General features: G+C 45.9%; 2 protein-coding genes across 2 annotated transcripts in view; one reads left to right on the forward strand and one right to left on the reverse strand.

Moving 5' to 3' along the window:
- The window catches only part of LOC110534535 (FRAS1-related extracellular matrix protein 2), a 51,402-nt gene extending 46,457 nt beyond the window's left edge, over nt 1–4,945 (forward strand). Inside the window, exons 22-24 of the mRNA XM_090187634.1 lie at nt 1,810–1,997; nt 2,458–2,604; nt 2,871–4,945. Coding sequence (XP_090043760.1) covers nt 1,810–1,997; nt 2,458–2,604; nt 2,871–3,473 — 938 coding nt within the window. The 3' untranslated portion in view covers nt 3,474–4,945. The remainder of the gene's footprint in view (nt 1–1,809; nt 1,998–2,457; nt 2,605–2,870) is intronic.
- A 118-nt stretch (nt 4,946–5,063) lies between these two features.
- On the reverse strand, nt 5,064–14,761 carry LOC110534538 (SWI/SNF-related matrix-associated actin-dependent regulator of chromatin subfamily A member 5). Its single transcript, XM_021619427.3, has 23 exons — nt 14,452–14,761; nt 13,510–13,620; nt 13,239–13,405; nt 12,999–13,099; nt 12,420–12,520; nt 12,011–12,190; nt 11,485–11,640; nt 11,187–11,318; nt 10,912–10,980; nt 10,483–10,592; nt 10,149–10,375; nt 9,800–9,921; nt 9,422–9,574; nt 9,030–9,162; nt 8,763–8,911; nt 8,337–8,564; nt 8,066–8,179; nt 7,671–7,793; nt 7,362–7,494; nt 7,083–7,201; nt 6,261–6,473; nt 5,980–6,093; nt 5,064–5,730 (listed from the first exon to the last, which is right to left on the reverse strand). The coding sequence occupies exons 1-23, from the start codon at nt 14,524–14,526 to the stop codon at nt 5,662–5,664; spliced, it is 3,099 nt and encodes a 1,032-aa protein (XP_021475102.2). The 5' UTR covers nt 14,527–14,761; the 3' UTR covers nt 5,064–5,661.
- Nucleotides 14,762–14,783: the final 22 nt, after the last annotated feature.

The following is a 14,783-nucleotide window of genomic DNA, read 5'->3' on the forward strand; positions in this document are numbered from 1 at the left end:
CCAATGAGTTCCTACCACACCAATATTAGTTGAATATTTATTTCCTAGAAAGCTAAAATGATGATTAAAGATACACATAGACAAAACACATTATAGGCTATTGATTAGAACTTAGTATAACGGGCCAACACACTATGGCGCGTGTTGCCCACAATGGGGATTTCAAAGAGAGAGAGAAAAAAGAAAGTACACGAGAGAAATACAGTGCCTTGCGAAAGTATTCGGCCCCCTTGAACTTTGCGACCTTTTGACACATTTCAGGCTTCAAACATAAAGATATAAAACTGTATTTTTTTGTGAAGAATCAACAACAAGTGGGACACAATCATGAAGTCCTGATCAGGTCAGGTTACAGGAGACCACAACCATACAGATTATCTCTCAACCCCAACAGAGGGGGAGAGATCTAGGGGTCTGAAGATGTGGGGGTTTTATGACCCCTCACACCCCTGGTAAATCTCAGGCCACAGACAAATTCCTTTGTCCTGTTACTATGGAGAACCAGCCTCAGAACATTAAACATGAAATAAAGGGACTTTGGAACAATGATTTCCGTCAGCCACAATGGTGGTTGTGACGATAGATGGAATATGAAAATGTATGTCATTTTTGTTTTGTTATTAAAGGTTAATAGATGACGTTATTATGAAAACATTGTAATGTGAAGAGTTTTCCTAGTATATGTTTGATGTTTATACATTGTACGTTGTGTGGAAAATGTCCAAATCAAAGGGAATGTTTTGGTAAAGATGAAATGTGAAGTTAGTTGTCTAAAATTGGATTTGAGTAATATCTAGACCTTGCCTCATAACTTGGTACGCCCAGAGAATTGCCCTAAAGGCGGTTAAGCCCACTTCTGACCCAAGGGTATAAAACCTGTGAGTAAAGAATTTACAGATAGGACTACGTGACCCAAGCTGCAGCCAAGGTCTAAAAAGTCAACGCAACACAAGTTTGAAGACAAATAAATATTTTTCTTCCCAAGCTACGGATAAGTAGCTGTGTCTAAGCGGGTGAATTCAAGCCGGACCAGCTAGCGTCCAATTCCATCGAATCGAATAGATATATACACCACCAGTCAACATATAGATAGATACACCATTAGTCAACATACCTGCTCTTTCCATGACATAGACTGCACAGGTGAATCCAGGTGAAAGCTATGATCCCTTATAGATGTCACTTGTTAAATCCACTCAGTGTAGATGAAGGAGAGGAGACAGGTTAAATAAGGATTTTTAAGCATTGAGATAATTGACACATGGATTGTGTATATGTGCTATTCAGAGGGTGAATGGGCAAGACAAAAGATTGAAGTGCCTTTGAACGGGGTATGGTAGTATGTGCCAGGCGCACCGGTTTGAGTGTCAACAACTGCAACACTGCTGGGATTTTTCACGCTCAATAGTTTGTGCATCAAGAATGGTCCACCACCAAAAGGACCTCCAGCCAACTTGACACAGCTGTGGGAAGCACTGGAGTCAACATGGGTCAGCATCCCTGTGGAACACTTTGGACACCTTGTAGAGTCCATACACCTGACAAATTGAGGCTGTTCTGAGGGCAAAAGGGGTGCAACTCAATATTAGAAAGGTGTTCCTAATGTTTTGTCCACTCAGTGTACATTATTAGCTGTTTTATCTTATAGAACTCACACAGCTTTCTGTCTAACTGCTTTCTGAGTTTGAATGTAAAGATAATATTTAACAGTCTAATAACCATTTAATGAAGCTTTCAGTGCTTGTTGAAGTGTCACAGAGCAATGGGACACCACCCTCCTCTAATCTCTCCCTCCATCCCCCTCTCCAGGCTCCTCTATCTACGGCCGTGTGATGGTGGACCCAGTCCAGAACCTGGGTGACTCCTTCTCCTGCAGTATAGAGAAGGTGTTCCTGTGTACAGGAGCTGACGGTTACGTCCCCAAGTACAACCCCACCAACAAGGAGTATGGCTGCCTGGCCGACGCACCTTCACTGCTCTACAGATTCAAGATCCTGGTGCGTACGGCAATCACTTAACACATGATGCCTCCACTCAGGGGGAGATTCCTCTGGAGTTTTGTTATGGTCACTTTGAATGCAGTTTGGTCAGTTTTGCTATATTTATTAATTCATTCACAAGTCATTTCTTGCTTCAACCATCTACAACCATTTGTGTTCTTGACATCTCAGTACAGGTGAGCCATGCTGCTGTTAGGCTGTTGAAATACACAGACGATCTTATCCAGAGCGACTTACAGGAGCTATTGTGGTTAAGTGCCTTGCTCAAGGGCACGTCGACAGATTTTTCACCTAGTCAGCCACGGTATTCGAACCAGTTACCTTTTGAATGCTGGCCCAAATGCTCTTAACCACTAAGCTACCTCTAATCCATAGACATCCTAAACAATATTTCTAAGTTAGGTTCTATCTGTAATGATTTCAGTGGTCTAACCTGTGTGTGTGTTTTCCTCCTCAGGACAAGGCTCAGCCAGAGACCCAGGCCACAGCATTTGGAGATGTGTTGTTTGGTGCCACTCTGGCCCTGGACACTCCTGGAGGCCTGCCTCTGGTCAGACAGCCTGGTTCAGACGGATTCGCCCTGTCCTCCTCGCCTCTCTTCCAGGTCAGCTGACACACACGCGCACGCACCCCCAACCCAGGTATCTTTTGGTTATCACCACGGCAACAGCTTCCAGGAACGACACAATATTTACATCTGGTCTGTAAACTGGGTACCAATGGGAAAATAGTCTCTGTATGGTTTCTGAAATCTGAGTTTGATTACTTGCACAAAAAAACACACACATTTTGTTTGAAATCACACACTGAAAGGTATAGGCCAAAGTCTTTATCACTAACCTCAAGCTCCACTGTGTCTGGATGTTCCAGGTGGCTGCAGGTCGGGAGTGGTTCATCCACACCATCTACACTGTCCGCTCCCGAGACAACGCCAACCGTGGCATCGGCAAGCGCAGCCTGGAGTACCACCACAGCCTGTCGTCCGTGGCCGACCCTCAGCCCGACCTCCACACCTCCTCCCTGGGTCGCTACCGTCGTGCCGCCCCCGTTCCGGACCTGGCCCAGGACATCGGCACCGACAACAATCGGGGAACTAACATCCAGCACATCGCTCTGGACCGCACGGACCGCCTGGTGGTGAGCCAGCGCCAGCCATGGGGTGGACGTGACCAGGCTGGGTCGGACCGCGACTCACCCTTCCTGGAGCGCCCCCTCCTGGAGAGCTCCGGCAGGGAGCCTGTGGACACCTCCACCCTGCCCATGCTGGTAGGCCTAGCCGGGTTGATCCTTCTCACCTGCCTGGTGGCCATGGTTGTTATTCTGCTGGTGCGGCGCAAGAGGAAGAACCAGAAGAAGAGCCAGTTCCCTCCCTACTCCACCTCGTCGTGCTCGGCCTACAGCGGAGGGAGTGGAAACAGCAGAGAGGGCATGATGGGTACTGGGAGCAGCAGCTTGGACAGCTCTGAGGTCTAGGCTCATGACTAGAGACAGCCCTCCTACCAACACCATCCCGTCCCTGTGGCCTTCTGATAAGACATTGACAGTTGTCAACGGTTCCACCCTCTACCACTGCGGTGCCGTCTAATGGCTCTATCCAATCCTTACCGCTGAAGCGTTATAGACTGCGTGATAAAAATGCAAAGGTCATTTCCGATTGAGCCGACATATGCGGCGTTTACCGTGAATACAGTCTCCGCTAACTCGGGAACACTGGCTTTCAATTTCAATTGCGCTGTAACACTTGAACTTCAGCAATACGGATTGAATAGAGCCCTAAAACAGGGCTAACCCTGCCTTCTGCTAGCACTGAAGACAGCACAGCCAGTTCGTGGGACAGTTGATGTCAGTTGATGTGTGTTGTGGGCCTATAACCAGAGTATGAATGCATGCATGGCTGGCCAAGCCTGGAGAGAAAGTCATGTGAGGATCCATGAACCCTCAATGAAGTGTTTTCACCCCTTTTCCTGTGGTACAACATGGGTTTTAGTCCCCCTCAACAACCCAATTGACAGAAGTCCATTCAGGTGTGCTTTAGTTCATGTGTCAAATATTAGGAGTCCCCGAGGGCTGATGTTGTGGAGAATACCCCTTCCAACTATGCTAACTGCCATAGATGAACATCCCAATTCAATCCTAAAACAGTAATGGCATCTCCAGAAGGTAAAAGCAACTAAATGTCCCCCTTGATAGTGCAGAGCAGCTTTGAGACTATTCTGTCCTGTTTTTCTTAAGAGAACTAGCATTTCATGGTATTTTTGTTGTCGGTTGTTCAATCCGTGTCAACTAATATTTGTTTTTTTGAGTGCGAGATAGAGAGCCAAGTGGGTCGAATGTTGGGTTGTGTCGGTCCGGTCGAGGCTGGCTGTATCAAACGTGGTAAATGTGTGTATTTTCTAATATTGATTGATGCACTGCTATGCTTTACAAGGCCCTCGGTAGTCAGCAGGTGAGCCCACTGCAGCAGAGCACAGACATGGTGCTATTCAATGGGATTGTGACGTTGTCCATTTTAGTCATTCAAGTGCGTAAACTATTCATTCAGAATGTTTTTATACATTTTTGTTTCAGGTGAGGTTAAAAAAAAAAAAGTGTTAATAGTATGTGCATATTATTAACTCATAAGTCTGTGTACATACCTGCATGTATAGGATGTTCAAAGTCAACACAGGACAATGCAAACAAGAAAGGTATCAATTATCATACCCTGGTGCAACTTGAAGAATATGTTAACCCCACATTTGATGCAGTTTATCAACTGAAGAATGTGACTATCTCGATCTTATGCAAGTGACAGTATAAGTTAATAGGTGCCAACCAGTTACGGTATAGAAATGTGTCTCTGACCAATTTAGATCAAATTGGTGACTTATCAATTTTGTGATAATTTCAATCAATTGTTTGATGTCCTCCAACTTTAACTGCCAAATACAAATGTACTTTTCTGAATGATTTTGGTCCTAGTCTTCACTCAGACTGCTTGTGAACGTCCACTGCTCTTTGTGTGAAAAGCTTTGCACAAATATTCAACAGAAGTACATATTTTTTTGCATAAGAATAGACTTATTTAAAAAAGGGGACATTTATTAGTGACACGTTCCAAAAATACATTTTCAACAATGTAGGTCGGTAACATAACAGAGTGGGAGGGGGGGATAGATACAGGTATCGGTACATACAGGTATCGGTATAATCAATGGAATGTGATAACATAACCAACAGGCATAAATACATTTCTCGTCACCTCAAGTACTAGTAAAAAAGGGTAGAAAACGAAAACAACAAAAAGAAAATTCAACTAAATCAGCGCAGCCTCAGTATGTCAGTCAGTCCCTACTAGCAGGCCTGTGAATAGAAGGAATACAATAGGGAAAGGGGGATACCTAGTCAGTTGTATAACTGAAATGTGTCTTCCGCATTTAACCCAACCCCTCTGAATCAGAGAGGTGCGGGGGGCTGCCTTAAATCGACACTAAGAACATAGGTTCCCTCCTGGAATCTTCTAGATAGAACGACGCGCTATAGTGAAGAAAAATTCAGTCCTCTTGGGTTTTATACAGTAAATCATCATCATGTATCACCACGGTAACCCGTACAAAACATAACAGACGCTACGACTACTATACTGCTGCCTGCCGCTGCCCTCATTCTGACCACCACCGCCTCACAGCTTTAGCTTTTTCCTGCGGCCTCCTCGCGGGTCTGGGGTCCCGTCTCCCTTACGCTTCTGAGCCTGAGGAAGTGTGGGATGAAGAGGAAGACAGAAAAGGAGTGTCAGCTCAAATGATCATAAAAATCGTCACTTCATACAATAACGTCTGCTTACAATGGAATATTGGTTTAGACAAGACTATATAGTGGAAAAGAACATTGTGTGATATTGTTAGTGCCGTGTGTGTCTTCCTGCACAATGCACAGAGATAGAGGACTGCATGACCAGAGAATTCAGTGATGGGCAGGAAGTGAAGCGTTGTGATCTTACAGAAGACTGACTCCGTGGTCCTTTCTTCTTCTTCTCTGCCTTCTCCCTCTCCTCCAGCTCCATGTTCTCTCGTTCAATCAGGGTGATCAGGGTGTTGCATCGCCTCTGGAGCTCCTACACACACAAGTATACAACCACAACATGTGTAATGTTTTGAATCAATGGTTATCATTCAATCACTGAAGAAGTAAAGACACATTTCCATCTACAGGTTGTACTCTATTGATTCTACAACAAAGTTGTACTTAATTCCACTGTCGGCCCGGGGCCACTCCACTCACCATGGCGGTCCTGGACTTGAGGAACCAGTCGAAGCGAAACTGGGGCGAGTTGCGGATGCACTGGCGCAGCTCGTCATAGACCGACTCCTTTTCGAAGCCCAACTTGTGCAGCATGCAAATGAGGAAGCGGTCCTCCTCCTCCGTGTAGTTCTTCCCCTTGTTGGTGCCGTACGAGATCCTCAACTGGTGGAACGGCGCCTTGTAGCGACCAATCTACAACGAGGGAGAGAAAATATGTCCTTCAGGGTGTATGGTAAGCCTCTGGTAGACATGATCAGACACCAGCTCCAGACACATTCCTTCCGAAGGGTTGGGAGGGCCCAGACACATTCCTTCCGAAGGGTTGGGAGGGCCCAGACACATTCCTTCCGAAGGGTTGGGAGGGCCCAGACACATTCCTTCCGAAGGGTTGGGAGGGCCCAGACACATTCCTTCCGAAGGGTTGGGAGGGCCCAGACACATTCCTTCAGAAGGGTTGGGAGGGCCCAGACACATTCCTTCAGAAGGGTTGGGAGGGCCCAGACACATTCCTTCGTAAGGGTTGGGAGGGCCCAGACACATTCCTTCAGAAGGGTTGGGAGGGCCCAAACACATTCCTTCAGAAGGGTTGGGAGGGCCCAGACACATTCCTTCGTAAGGGTTGGGAGGGCCCAAACACATTCCTTCAGAAGGGTTGGAGGGGCCCAGACACATTCCAGACACATTCCACTCCTTGGGAGTGCCCAGAGGTTTTCACAACTATATCAATCATCTGATCAAAATAAAAGGTCTTGGCTCCCCAATGTTGTTCTTGTTAATGATGACCTCACTTAAATGGCTTACCTTTGTGTCCAGTGCTTTCTTGATGCTGATCCTCCTCTGGATGCGGGCCTCTCCCCTCTCGATCTGAGCCATGATCTTCTCAATGTCCTGCAGCTCGTTGCAGCGCTCCCAGAACACAGCTGTGTGTGTGTACACACACACACGTTTAGATCATAATACTCTAGATCTCTGTCATACACTTGGGAGTAATGTCCACTAGCTATATAAGAAGTAGATTCAGATACATTTCCGCAATTTGAAGAAAAAAAAAGAAAAAAAGGGGGGAGGGGTTCTTCTTACCAGAATATTCCATGACTTCCTCTGGGGTTTTGCCCTCCACCTCTCTGGCGATGTTCTCGATGTCGTCTCTCCCCCACTTCTCATTGGCTTTGATGAACTGGTTAAAGTCACGCTTATTCCAGATGGTGAAGCCCTGTGGAGAGATCGATGACAGTTTGTAACGACACTAGCCACAAACGCTAACATTTGTCTCTACTTTGTAGTTGAAGCCATTGAAGATATCTCAACTGAACAATATGTAGTTCTATAAATATGACATGGAGTAGGGCACTATGTGTTTAAGTTGGAGGTCTTGTTTCAGCCAATTACCTGCGAGAGGAGGTTCTCCTTCTCCTCCAGCTCCTCCTCTGATAGGCCCTCGGCCTCGTCAATCTTGGCCTGCTCCTCCTTCTGGTGCTGAGCCGAGTTGGGCAGTTCTGGGTTACGAGGAACCTGGAGAGAAAATGTACATCACATATACACTTAAACACTCAACAGATACATCCCATTCTAAACCAAACCACCTGTGTTGGTTTGGAACTGCAAAATGGCCGCCGCCTGGTGGAACATTATCATAATTGACCACAGAGGCTGGTGAGGAGAGGACGGCTCAAACACATATATACCATTCCAGCCATTACTATGAGCCCATCCTTAGATCTTAAGTGGCACCTGCCATCACTGATGTACCAACAGTTACACTAGTAACAGTACATGTTGTATACCTTGTAGCCGATAGTCTTCCTGTAGAATAGGATCTCTTTCTCCAGCAGTTCAAACAGCCTTGGGGGGAAGAACTGGAAGTCCTGCACATTGGGCTGCTTAGGTGGACGAGGAGCCTGGAAGAGGAGAACAGCAGTTTTAGTCGGGGAGAAAGATGGTCTGGAAGAGGAGGACAGCAGTTTAGTCATGGAGAAAGATGGTCTGATTCATTCCACACAGCTATCCCAGTGGTATGCATATACATAGCCAGAGGCCGGCGGTAGCGAGGCTTACCTTGGGTGCTTTGGGCTCGCTGACACGCAGGGCCTCTCTGAAGTAGGCATCCACTGCGTAGTTGGCCTTCCTCTCTCTCTTGGGTGGCTCGATCCAGTTGGTGACCACCTTCTTCTTCTCCCTGTAGTCCTCTCCTTCGAAGGTGTACACACTGTTGTCGGACTCCATGGTGAAGTTCCTCAGGGAGCTCTCGCCCATGGTGTTCATCTTCTCCTTCAACTCCATGGTCTGTCAGATACAAACACACAGCAAAGCGTTAGCATCTAGCTACACATTGCTAATGTGTTTGGCCTCTAGATACTGCCATATCAACCCACATATAGCAATGCTAATGCTATCACATATTATATAAATGATCTGAGTGCAGATAAATGCTAATGCTAGGCCCAATGCTAGCGCTAGGCCCTTGTCCGTCTGCGTTCTGACCTTCTTCTCGCCTCGCTCCAGGATCTCGTCGATGTCATCGTCGGTGATGTCGCTCTCCTTGGAGGCGAAGACGTGCGTGGCGCCGTGCCGGATGATAGACAGCATCTCGTCCTTCCCCAGCTTGTTGGCGTTGGGATCCACTAGCCTTCCTGCAGAACAGACAAAGTAGACAGACAAGTCAGCCAGTTGCATTACCAAGGCATTGACTTCAATAGTGTAGGTTTGAAACTGGGAAGAGGAGATCCAAAATGGCCACCGGTGCAGTACCTTGCTGGATGACAATGGAGTCCAGTTGGAGCTTCATCTCGGCCCGCTCCACGATCCTCTCCTCTACTGTGTTTTCCGTGATGAAACGGAACACACGCACCTGCTTCTTTTGACCAATCCTGTGAGCTCGGTCCTGAGAAGAAAAGTTAAATGAACCAATCAGGTAAGTGTCTAACAGTTATCAGGTAGAAGCATCTTGATCAATTAAGTAAGTTACTGGTGAGAGATGTAAGCTCACTTGTTGTGATATTAGCGGGAATTGAACATGTTAAATCTGTAGGGCAAATTCTAATTAATTATAAAAATTCTAATTATTACTAAAGTAATAGTAAAATGTCATGTAAAAGACTGATTAATTAGTCCACGAACGTGGGTGAATGAGAGGTACTGACCATGGCCTGTAGGTCGACCTGAGGGTTCCAGTCTGAGTCGTAGAGGATGACCACGTCAGCTGTGGCCAGGTTAATACCCAGCCCTCCAGCCCTGGTGCTCAACATGAAGATGAACTTAGGGCTGTCCTCCTCATTGTACGCGTTGATGGAGATCTAGAGGAACATGGGAAATGTAGTGTTAAATTAAGTGTGTTCAAACTACAACGAGTTAAATTGTTTGAATTTACAAGCCATTTATTAGCCTGGTCCCAGATCTGTGTGTGCTGCCCTGCCAACTCCTATGGTCAATGTCACACCAAGGCAGCACAAACAGATCTGGGACCAGGGTAATAGGCCACTGCCGTTAATGAGATCCAGGAGTGGGAGTCATAGTCGTACCTGTCTCTCTTCGTGGGGCGTCTGTCCGTCCAGGCGACAGTAGCCGAAGTTGCGCCACATGCAGTAGTCCTCCAAGATGTCCAGCATCCTGGTCATCTGGCTGAAGATCAGCACACGGGAGCCTGGGAGAGGAAGGGGAGTTCAAAATGGCCACCAATCAATCATCCACCATGCCTACACTGCTGCAACTTTAACATAGTAGTTTGAATCACAAAAAGTCTGAAATAGTCTTTACACAACACTGTCTCCATATCAACTTGAAAGTTGAAAGGGCCACAGGGCCATCAAACAGGCCATAAAAACACAAATTTTGTAACTGGTCTTAGAGGGGAGCCTTTCGTCCACCCACCCTGAGCCTTCATCTTGGGCAGCAGCTTGTCAAGGACGGCCATCTTGCCGCTGTTGACGGCCAGGTGCAGGTCGGTGGTGTAAGGCGGGCCGGGCTCGGCCCCGTCAAACAGGTACGGGTGGTTGCAGCACTTCCTCAGCTGCATCAAGACGTTGAGCAGGCGCATCTTGTCCATCTTCCCTGCAGAGTTCAGGATGTCTATGTCCTTCATCAGGATCTTGGTGTACCTGAGGAGAGACGGGACACTGTTTTCAAATACACATTATAGTGCAAGGGGCTGAAGAATTTGTTTGGCAGGGAAAGGGCATACGTTGACTGTGTGTGGGCTACTTACCATTCTCTCTGCATCTTACTCAGCCCCACGTACATCTTGATCTCTTTCTTAGGCAGCAGAGACTTCTCCACCTCATTCTTGATACGACGCAGCAGGAAAGGACGCAGTACCTACACACACACGTACACAGAGAGAGAACAACCAATGGTAAGGGAAGGCCCCATAACACTATTTGATAAAAACCTACATGGATACATGTTTAGTTCATTAGGATCCCCATTAGCTGTTGAACATGCAGCAGCTACTCTTCCTGGATCCACAAAAAACAGTTCTAGACAAGAACAACACAAGATGTTACTACATTAAAATTTAAAGTAATACATTGTCAAGGCACCAAGAGACGGCAATACTATTTACTCACTATTCATATATACACAGTACACATTCATACAGTACAGTGAAATGTAAGGAAGTGTTTCAGATACTTACAGTGTGAAGACGTTCCACCAACTTCTGATCCCCCAGGCAGTTGTTGGTGTCAAACCATGAGTCAAAGTCCTTTGAGAGAAAAACAAAAAGTTAAATCAATCCATATTTTCGGGGCCCTTTAAATAAGCGAAAAATAGAGGATATTGTTATTTTCACTAAGTGTTACTAAGCGTTATTCCTAAACTGTAGTATTAATGGAGGGAAATTGCCTGTGTGTTCAACAATTTGTTCCCCCCGGGTACATTAAAGTTCATCCTGTTTTATCTGCCTCTTACCTCTGAGGAGTTGAAGACGTCTGGCAGCAGGAAGTTGAGCAGGGCCCAGAGCTCGTGGAGGTTGTTCTGCAGCGGGGTGCCGGTTAGCAGCAGACGGTTGGTGGTCTTGAATTCACGCACTATCTCTGACAGCTACAGCGCAAACATACACGGGTCAGACAAACCATCTAAGAGTCTTTTGTGAGTTGAGCCCATTGACGTTTCGTTAGTGTATATACACATTTTAAATCACATATTTACATTTAATCAAATATGTATACAGTGTGTGTGTGTGTGTCAACTTTAGAAGCTCCCTAACCTTTGACTTCTCGTTCTTGATCCTGTGGGCCTCGTCAATGACCAGGTACCTCCAGTTAAACTTCTTGAACACGGCCTTCTCTATGATGAGCATCTCGTAAGAGGTGACACACACATCCCACTCCCCTGGCAGCAGCACATCTCTGATCAGGGCATTCTGGGGAAAAAGAGGGTGAAGATACAGAGTTATCAGCAACATCACCAGTCTAACGCGCTGCAACTGCTGTAGTACAAGTTACTGAAAAATGCCTAACTTGCATTGGATTGCATTATGCAGAATATCCATTAGACGTCTTATGTTGCAGGAAATCTATGTGTTACGCTTCAGTTGCAGAAGGAGATAGAGATGAACTGACTATTTCCATGACAACATTTCTTCCCATATGGAACATTGGAAAACACATAAGCCTCAACACTGTCCCACAGTCACCACCCAATGCTTTCCAGTTGAGCTACAGCAATCAACATGTCCTGTTCATTTTACATCAGATAATTCATGTGGTCTGCTGCTGCTGCTCATAGCTCACCCTCTGCTCTCGGTCTCCGATGAGGCAGACTGCTTTGAGGGAGGGGACCCAACGTTTGAACTCGTTCATCCAGTTGTACAGGGTGGACTTGGGCACCAGCACCATGTGGGGCCCGGGGATGCTCCTGTAGTGCTTCATGTACCCCAGCAGAGAGATGGTCTGCAGGGTCTTACCCAAACCCTGAAGGACAACAAGCAAGGTAAGAGTGTGTGTGTGTGATATATATATATATATAAGCGATTTCTTTTTAGCATGAATGGGTCTTTGGATGCTGTTACTGCTGTAGTCCAGGAGTAATCTTCATGAGTCTCACACACGCACGCACACAGTGATCAAGAGATATGCATGTAGAACTACCAGACTACCAAAAAGGTAATATTTTTCACATTATTTTGAAATGAGAACCTACCATTTCATCAGCAAGGATCCCGTTGATTCCGTTCTCGTACAGAGAGATGAGCCAGTTCAGACCACGGACCTGGTAGTCTCTCATTGTACCCCCTTTTACAACTGTTGGGAGATAGATACAGCACAACATACTCAGTATTGCACAAGTTTGACATACTTACCATTCAAATATGGACTACAGTAGTCCCGGTCAGGACTTTGCTACATAAAAGATGCACTATGCAGAAGCAATTTCATAGATGCTAAAATTGTAATAGATCACCTAATTTCAGTTTGTGACAAAACAAGCAAGTTTAGTGTAGAGAATCTTTGTACCATCTAAACCGCTGTGAAATGTACTTTCCATAACATTTTGTATTTTCAGCTGTTTGAAGCTGGTGTACAAAACCGAAAGTAAAAGGATGCAAACTTAACCATGGATAGCATAGAAAATGAGTACCTAGCACAGATCTACCGCATCTTAGACTTGCTTTCAATGAGAACGACAGATCTATAACACGCATTTCTATGGGAATTTGGTTGGGTCGCCCAAGAAGTTATATATTGTCGCTCTAATGAGTAAAGCCATGTGACTGCTTACAGGAGGGAGATTCGTCAAAGCGGGTGCAGACGTTGGTGGTCTTGCTGCTTTCGCTCAGCAGCTCTTCATCCTCTTCCTGTTCTGTGCGACGATGACGGTTACTGTCAAAGAGAGAAAGGGGTACCCGCAATTCATCAGAGACAGCATATCAAATGCCCCACACGTACACCCAATGTACTCCCACGGAAGACTGACGAATCATCAGGTCAAGTTGTTCTGCGTGTTGTGTTGTATACTCACTCTCCGACCGAGAGGAGATTCTGTTTCTCGTCCTTCTTGACACGAGGGCGTCCTGGCTTCATCTTGAGCGGGGAGGTGGGGGTCTTCTGGGCCGCAGGTTGAATGAAATGGGCAAACACCTCTGTCTGCTTCAGTAGGTACTCAAATCTGTTGGTCCGGTCTGATGCCTACACACAGAAAAGCAGTGAAACTTTGTGAGCAACAAATTACGCTTACAACTGGATAATTACATATTAAAACTGTAAATGAACATCTAGCAGTGTGCCATTACCACTTTCTCCTCATAGGCTGGCGCTGTAGATGAAGAGGGGTCCTCATCTTGGGCATCCTGTCCGGCTTCAGAAGACTCCTCCTTGCTTGCCTCTGACGCATCATCCTTTTCCTGGAAAAGAGTAATGCAATGCCACTTTCAAAACAACTGAGAACTCAGAAATCTCAGACTTCTGACCTAAGTGGCTTCAAGACAAGTGGGAACTCAAAAAAAAGAATCTCCGACTGGGAAAAATATTTTGAAAGGTCATCTAACTCGGAATTCTAAGTCTGAAACTTGGGCATCTTTCGTGTTTCCCAACCCTGGTCCTCGAGTAGCCCCAACAGTACACATTTGTATTGTAACCCTGGACAAGCATACCTGGTTCAACTTGTCAACAAGCCCTAAATGAGTTGGGTGAGGTGTGTTTGTCAAGGGGCTACAACAACGAATCTGTTGGGGGTACTCGAGGACCAGGTTCGGGAAAAACTGCTCTAGAGCTCCGACTTCCCAACCTGAAGATCACGATTTTCCTAGGACTTCCCAGTTGAGATAAGCTGCACAAGTATACAGAGGATCGAAGGCAGCGTCAAACAGATGTAAACAACTGCTACAATTGTATAGGAACCCTTGATGCGTATTAAAATAAAGTGTATTAGCTGTAACGTTAGCTAGCACAGTTAGATGAGTGTTTATGAAACAGGCTAGCTGATAGCTCTACTATACAGTACCTCGAGACACACTCTCCGGGAAGATGGGTCGGAGCTGTCGATTAACGTTAGCTAACGACGCTAATGCTAGCTAGCTAAACAACTCGAGCTAGCAAAGACAAAGTTTGAGATGGCTCGATTTGGAAGTCACAAAAGACATATGGTTGATTTTAGCCTAATCTAAAACTTGTTGAGACATTTTTTCGAATGATGGGCTCAGAATTTGTATTATTATTATTTTGTTCAGGCTCACCTCCCCTCCTCCGGTTTCTTCAAGTTCAACTGCTTGCTCTTTCCGCAGCTCCACGCCGTTTCCAGTCTCGGACATTGCTACCGAATTTCTTCCTCGATTTAAACAGATCGTCTGTTTATTCGATTACTTCGTCCGCCTATAAATGGCAGATATGGTTTTCAAAAACTTTATTTCAGAAAATACGCTGCTATAGTCCTACTGTTTATTATGAAAGAAACTGGCTGGCTACAAGTGATTCATTCGCTAGCTTCCTTTCCCCGCTACCCGCGTTCACAAAGGTTCCGCTTTGTCTCGCGATACTTTGTTGCGTGGCTGCGTGTTTTCCCCCAAAA

This window comes from Oncorhynchus mykiss, chromosome 10, assembly GCF_057628025.1.
Source record: "Oncorhynchus mykiss isolate SJ-2025 chromosome 10, ASM5762802v1, whole genome shotgun sequence".
NCBI classification, from domain to species: domain Eukaryota; kingdom Metazoa; phylum Chordata; class Actinopteri; order Salmoniformes; family Salmonidae; genus Oncorhynchus; species Oncorhynchus mykiss.

Bases quoted from the DNA above. Each gene is read 5' to 3' on its own strand.
- LOC110534538 (XM_021619427.3), bottom strand. From the start codon at position 14,526: ATGTCCGAGACTGGAAACGGCGTGGAGCTGCGGAAAGAGCAAGCAGTT. The intron at 8,912-9,029 runs GTACTGCACCGG...TCTGTTCTGCAG, and splicing joins CTCCATTGTCATCCAGCAAG to GAAGGCTAGTGGATCCCAAC. The intron at 7,202-7,361 runs GTAAGAAGAACC...ACACACACACAG, and splicing joins GGAAGTCATGGAATATTCTG to CTGTGTTCTGGGAGCGCTGC.